At 29.0% G+C, this 7,574-nt stretch overlaps 2 protein-coding genes and 1 long non-coding RNA gene across 3 annotated transcripts in view; all 3 read right to left on the reverse strand.

Annotated features, from left to right (window-relative positions):
• Positions 1 to 160: 160 nt before the first annotated feature.
• Positions 161 to 693, reverse strand: LOC125193345 (uncharacterized). Its single transcript, XR_016137536.1, has 2 exons — positions 638 to 693; positions 161 to 484 (listed from the first exon to the last, which is right to left on the reverse strand). It is a non-coding gene; the product is annotated as an uncharacterized LOC125193345 (long non-coding RNA).
• A 294-nt stretch (positions 694 to 987) lies between these two features.
• On the reverse strand, positions 988 to 2,607 carry LOC148927002 (putative disease resistance protein At1g59780). The gene has a single exon (XM_089070212.1). The coding sequence runs from the start codon at positions 2,605 to 2,607 to the stop codon at positions 988 to 990; it is 1,620 nt and encodes a 539-aa protein (XP_088926338.1).
• Positions 2,608 to 7,477: 4,870 nt separating this feature from the next.
• LOC148927003 (putative disease resistance protein At1g50180) overlaps positions 7,478 to 7,574 on the reverse strand; it is a 4,919-nt gene continuing 4,822 nt past the window's right edge. The window contains exon 2 of the mRNA XM_089056251.1: positions 7,478 to 7,574. This exon is cut by the window's right edge and continues 108 nt beyond it. The gene's annotated coding sequence lies outside the window, so the exon portion shown is untranslated.

Raw genomic sequence — 7,574 nt, forward strand, 5'->3', positions numbered from 1 at the left:
AAATATAAAGAGAAATCACACATTTCTCTTTATTCACACACAATACATCCGCCAACATCGAATTATGAGTTTATATAACAAAAGAGATAATTAAAAGTTGTACAAGAAAACGAATTGATAATAGGCAAAGAGCAAGAGAGAAAAAAGCTAAGAGAGAGAGATTAGGAATAGAGAAAGTGATAGTATTATGTTTGTTAAGCGATCAAAGTAACTCACAAGCACTCTTTAATAATACTCTAAACCCTACGTGCGGTTTGACTCTATTAATACGATCCGGGAAAGAACCGACAAAGAAAACCCGGACGGAGCTTATTGGTGTAGCTCGACTCAGTTGCAATCTAATTAAATAATCCGAAACAAGGATAAACTATAAATAAGAAAATTACACATGATATTGAAGTTTACGTGGTGGGATGGATGAAGTTGCGTCGTGGGCGGCTTGGACGTGGCGTTGCAGCTGCGGCTTGAGTCTCCCCTTCAGTAGCTGAATATGGTGTCCATAAACAATATCCACAAAGTCTTATTATTAGTTGAGCCAATATTAGAAGTTAGTTAGTTAGTTATATTGAAAATACAAAAGAGAAACAACCTCCATACATCTATCTATATAATCCATGCTTCCAAATTCATTAATTACCTTTGTCTCGATAATGTTTGTCGCTACCATACGCATCAATCTAGAGAACTTTATCACCACCAGGGAAATCTGAAAAAGAAATAGCACAAGTAAAATAAGGTATATATATAGCAGATATTTATATAGTACTAGTACTTAGTAGTAGTATAAAATAGACTAGAGAACGACAAGTAAGGATATAGCATTCCTTATTTTAAATATAAACTAACGTTCTATCTAATTGATCCCCAAATTATGAAATGTCCCTTGATTTCAGGGTTTTTATTCTAACAGCAGTTAGTTATATTGAAAATACAAACGAGAAATAACCTCCCTAACCAAGCCAGTATATATAAACAGACTGCATGTAATTACCTCTTAATCTTCTCGATCTTGACAGATGCCGCATAATCTTCTTCTTTTACTATTTCCATGAATTCTCTTGGCATATTTTCGATTTTCATCTTACGAAGAGTGGAGATGAATCTCAAACCATCTGGAACCTTCTCCAAATTGGGGCATTCTACGATCTTCAAGGATATAAGTTTTGGCATAGCTCTGTCTTTCACTTCCCATTTCTTTAAATCGTCCAAATACTCGAGATTAAGCTCCTTGAGTCGTCGAAATGAATTTGAATGGCAAATCAATGTTTCTGTCATCTCGACTTGTTCCAAAAACAGAGTTTGCAACATGGGATACTCGGCAAACTTCATCACGTCTACCTTACCCTTGCATCTTGTAAGGATCAACTTTACTAAATTCTGGCACATCCCTTGTTTGTAGCATGGAAAACAATCACTCATATTGCATTCCCACAAACATAAATTAACCAACGAAGAAGACATCAACCCACCATTTAAAATCTCTCTACCTTTCTCCGAACTTAAATCGCAAGCATTAATTATAAGTCGAGTCTCACGTAATTGGCTATTTTTGTTGCTGAGCACCATTGACATGCTTTCCACATCATGAACAATAACATTTAGACTCTGCAGATTGACCAATTTGGGGATATCTGCAATGCAACAAGTCTCACTATTGATACCTTTTAATGTCTCCAACTCCTCTAGCCCATCTAGTCTCAGTTTCCCCCCTCCAATCACTTTTATACCATGAAGGGGAAGAAACAGATGCTTTAGTCTTTTCATCTTCCAAATCTCATTTAGCAATTCAATAGTACAAAGCATTTCTACTCGCAAATCTAAGGTCTGCAGGTATGGCAGGCTCCATATAGACTTTGGTAGCTTACTCACCTCAGAGTGGAACAAACTCAAGTATCTTAAATGAATTAGTTCACCCACCATGTTTGGTAACTTCTTCCCTTCAAAATCACAATCTTCTACCATAAATATCCTCAAGCATGGTGACATTTCAAAGTTAAATGTACTCTTTTTGAAGCCAATAGATGGACTATATCCCTGTGATCTTAAAAAGAATGCTCTAAGATCTTTAAGTTTCTCTAGCCCATCTATACTAATTGGCACAAATTTATCGAGGTCATTTCTGATGGCTAATCGGCTTACATAATTATCACTTGATTGATGTAGAGCTAACCTTCTTCCGGTTGAAGGAATGTCAATCAGATGTTTGGAAGCATTAGTGCACCACATAAACTTTTCACCTTGAGCTTTTTCAGAGCAGAGATCATGCAATAAATCATGAAGCTTACACCAGTCGAACTTGTCACGTGGAGAGTAGATCTCAGCTTCATGCAGTTGAACCATACACCTCATAGCAAGTTCAATTAAATATCTCTGAGCCACATCTCTTAGTGTCTCATTACGTCCTTTATCTTGGTATGAAATGAAGCCTTCTGCCATCCACATTAAATACAATTTCTCTGTTTCAATCTCTTCATCTTCAGAAAAACCTGCTAGATAGAGGAAGCATGGTTTCAAGTAATAAGGTAAGGCATTATAGCTCAACTCCAATACATGTTTTACTCTTGTGTATTCTCCAACACCTTCTCCATGCCTGAAATATGATTCCATGTTCTCATTTACCCTTCTCCATTCTAGTAAAGTGTGTTTTTTTTGGCGCAGAATCCCTCCGATAACACAAATTGATAATGGTAACCCTTCACACTTTGATACAATTTGTCTGCCTATATCTTCAATTGATGACTTTAAATCTGCATCAACTATCACAATACGTACAAAATAATAAGATGCATGTATTCAATTTATTCTTACGATGAATAACAATAATAATAAGAATGTAAATAGTGTTATAGTTTTATTTGCAGTCAAAGGAAGCCTTAGACGATGCCCCCTAATCATCCTCAAACTCAAAAAAATATTATCTACTTAGTTACTATTCCCTCCTTCCCACAAGAATGTGCAATTTTCAATTTTGAAAACTTTTTTCTCTTAATGAAACGAGACTTATTCCCCAATAACAATACTTTAATTATTTTTTCTCTCTACCTCTCTCTTACTTTACCAATATTGCATTAAAACTCGTACCAAATTCAAAGTGCCTTTCAACCATATTTGTATATTTTAGCCAAATTACACATTAACGTACCCATAGCATTTTATCAATAACATATACTCCATATGATTAAATAATATAATATATTTATTAATTTATTTATATTGGGATGTAATCAAATGATTACTATCTTAATTTGATAAAATTTGATAACTAATCCACTCAGTATATTATAAATATAAACGCAATGTCGGACATGCATGTATCAACACAAATTGACACTGTAAATATATTTGATGGCATCTATATTTAAAGGTCAATACAATCTTTATTGTGTTGACATTTTTAGTGTACTGAGTTGATTAACTAAGCTAGTTATCATTCTAGCACGACCATATTTATTTACTTATAAATTACTCCCCCTTTCTATCATAAGTACTGATGGATTTCTTTTAGGCACTGGATTTAAGATGATGATATTTATTGAGTTAAGTGGAAAGAATAAAGTATGAGAAAGGAAAAAAATATGAAAGATAAAAAAGGAAAAAAAAGTAAAAAAGATAAAGGTGTTAGGTAATTAACTAGCTTAAAAACACAATGTTAACTCGCGCCTTCATCGCTGTTCTTCTTCTATAAGGTTTTCTTCACCTTGCCTTTTCTTTTATATTCATCTTTCTCTAATGATTTAGAGTCTTGGGCTTGAATTCAATAAATAAAACTGAAGTGATTATAGTGTGAATAAAAATAGATAATCTTGCTTAAAATTTCAGAATAGAATTGGTTATGCATACAACAGGATCTATTTTCTTACTTTTTATTTTATATTTTGCAATAGTATCAAAGATATTAGTTTGACTTAACACATATATTAAAAAATAAGTTGATATGAGTAGAAAAAATTAACTCATAAATTCAAATCTAATCAAAAATTTTGAATCCAAAATTCAAAAGTTCTTGCACCTAAATTCAAACTACATAGTCATTCAAAATATCTGAAAATTTTGAAAAGCTCTGACTGTGAAGTTAGAGGGACAAATAAAAAAGAATAGTGATAAATTAATATAAAGGGATATTGGCATCTAATATCACGAAACTTAAAAAAAGTTGGTTTTTCCCACGAACTTTAAAATTGGCAAATAATATCACGAACTTTACCCCTTATTTGTTTTTTCCCACGAATGAAAAAATTCTTCAAATAAACGGATTTTTTTCGTAATTTCTCAACAACAATTTTGAGAGTTTTTAATCTTTGAAGATAGTTTTTCTTGAAGTACACCCTGCAAAATTGTTCTTCAATCTATTAAAATAACATGAATTTTTTCATTCGTGGGAAAAATCAAACAAGAGGTAAAGTTAGTGATATTATTTGCCAATTTTAAAGTTCGTGGGAAAAACCTAACTTTTTGAAAGTTTCGTGATATTATATGCCAATATCCCTAATAAAAATTGTGACATTTTCCGCAGTATAAAATAAAATTATAATTATTAATTAATAATTTAATGCATTACAGAATTATCCTTCTCTGATCATTAAGTTTATCGTAATCAACATTACGAGATACTGCATTTTCAATAAAAAATTGCATAATTTCAAATTAGTTATGTTGAATCGATATTTCTTCATTTCATTATCTCTTTAATCGATATTTCTTCAGATTTTATAAAATGACATAAATCTCATTAATAATAATGACCATCAGATTTGCAAATCTTATAAAACATTTAATAGTAGTAAATAATTAAAAACTAACTGATTTTTTTTTTTTTTTAAATAGAACTATTTCTATTTTTTTTAGGGTTTAGGGTTTTAAAAAAATAGAACCACTCTCAAAAAAAAAAAAAAATAGAACTAAGCCTGTTCTTTATTTCTAATGGAGTATATAAGTATTTCTTTCACGAAAACTACATAGAATTGAATAGATTAAAAATATGTAGAACTCAATTATCACCGCTTTGCAAAATCAGGCACACCATAATATTATTGTTGTTTAAATTATATTTACTGATAATAAGTTTAACATTAATAAATAATTTATGAATCCGCTCATTTCTAAATAGTATTATACATCACTAAACGATTTATGAATCAGTTCTTAGAAATGACGGCCAGTCGAAAACAATTACTTTTACAAAATCTCATAAACTTATAAATATAGAGGGAACTTTTTTTATGGTCCACGAACTTTGCCAAAGTATCATTTTAGGTCCATGAACTTTGAAAATATCATTTGAGGTCCATCAACTATGGGATAATATCATTTGAAGTACTCTTTTACTATTTCCAAGTTTTTCTGGACGAAAATACCCTCAATAACTTAAAGGGTATATATTTTTAATAAACTTATCATATACTCATATTTTTTATAAATATTTTTACAATATATTTTTGACGATTTTTCTAAATATAATTTGACCTTCAATATTATCACTTAATTTTGTGACATGCAAGTTAAATTGCTTCTTCAATTATTTATATTAAAGAATTTTAAAATCGAATATAGAACTTCTTTAATAATAAAAAAAAATTGAATAAGGATTATTTCTTGCATGTCACAAAATTAAGTGATAATATTGAAGGTCAAATAATATTTAGAAAATTCATCAAAAATATATAGTAAAGATATTTATAAAAAATATGAGTATATCATAAGTTTATTAAAAAAATATACCCTTAAAAATATTGAGGGTATTTTCGTCCAAAAAACTTGGAAATAGTAAAAAAGTACTGCAAATGATATTACTCCATAGTTGATGGACCTCAAATGATATTTTCAAAGTTCACGGACCTAAAATGATACTTTGGCAAAGTTCGTGGACCAAAATTGATGTTCCCTCATAAATATATTAAACGTAAAAGTAAATATTTTAATATTATTATTTTCAAAATTTTAACACCAGATTGTATAAGCTTCTGATTTCGTCACATTAATGTTATACTAATACTATACTTAATTTCTTAATGTTATTATCAAATTATTTTATTAATAAATAATTTTTAAAATTCAAAATTATAAAAATAACCATATATGTACATACTTAATTTACCATTCAATGAAACAATAAAGTCATTCACATACAATTATTTTATTATTAAATAATCTTTTTTAATTCTAAGTTATAAAAATAATTATGTACGTAAATAATTAATTTTTTAATGTTTTCATCAAACATAATAATTCAATCATTACTAAAGCATCTTTAAAATTCTGAGTAATAAAAAACGCACGCATGTGTATAAAATTAATTTTATACGCATGTGTATAAAATTAATTTTATAGTATTATCATCCAACTAAATAATTGTAGTCGTTTGCATTCAATTATTTTGTTAATAAATAATATTTAAAATTCTAAATTATAAAAACGCAGTACATGTGTATATATTTAATTTCTTAATGTTATCTCCACTGAAATAATAATAATCATTGGCATACAAATATTTTATTAATAGATAATTTTTATAATCGTAAGTTATAAAAATGAGTGTACCAAATATAGGGTTGTGATAAATTGCTAATTAATTAACAATCTCAAATTAAGACTAAGTCTTAATCATCAAATTAGGAGATCTAGTTGTTAAAATAATGTCAAGTGGATTATATTTTAGATTAAAAAATTATTTAATAAGTTTAATGGTTATTAATATCAATTCTTATACATGGTAACCACTTTATCTTTCCTCAAAATCATTTTGTTAAATATACGTAACTCTCTCGATTTAAATTATTTTTTGTAAAAAATACATCAAATTAAAGGCAATTTTATAAAGATTCTAACTAGATCACAACTGCATATATTCCGACGATGATTGGATGATGAAATTTTAAAATTTTATATTTTAATTTTCATATATGTTGATAAACAGATTTTATATTAATAAATGCATAAAAAAAATGCAATATAATGCATGTACGGTATCAATAAAACTGTGTTGATATTTTCGTGTACTTGTGTTGAAATTCTTATGTCATTGTTGATACTTGTAATATATTATCTTGATATAAAAAATCAAGAAAATTATTATGTTAAAACATATTGACTATTTTACCCTTTTTTGATTTATTTACTCCCTCCGTCCGCTATTAGGAGTCCCATTTATGGGCGGCACGGATTTTAAGAAATGTTAAGAAAAGTGGGTGGAAAAAAGTTAGTGGAATAGGAGTCCCACTTGTTTATATTAGTTTTAAATGAAATGTGAGTGTAATGAGTTAGTGGAAGGTGGGACCCTATTACCATTTATGGCATAAGTGAACCGGGACTCCTATTTGCGGACGGACTAAAATGGAAAAACGGGACTCCTATTCGCGAACAGAGAGAGTATTATTTATTGAAATTCATGAGTTTTAATCTCATCTACACATTTTAAGATCTAATGTTGTCTTAATTCTGGACTGAATGTTATATGCATTTTAACTCGACTAGTGGATGCATATAAAATTTTTTAGTGCTAACATCACACAATATAAACAGTCATTTGCAACATTTTGTAGTCTTTACTGATAAAAGTCCCCAAATTTTCAAAAACT

This window comes from Salvia hispanica, chromosome 4 (genome assembly GCF_029641045.1).
Source record: "Salvia hispanica isolate PSC_SH4W2 chromosome 4, Shi_PSC_v1, whole genome shotgun sequence".
Taxonomy (NCBI): Eukaryota; Viridiplantae; Streptophyta; class Magnoliopsida; order Lamiales; family Lamiaceae; genus Salvia; species Salvia hispanica.

What these genes read in the sequence shown, in the direction of transcription:
- LOC148927002 (XM_089070212.1), bottom strand. Translation starts at nt 2,607, where the DNA reads ATGGAATCATATTTCAGGCATGGAGAAGGTGTTGGAGAATACACAAGA.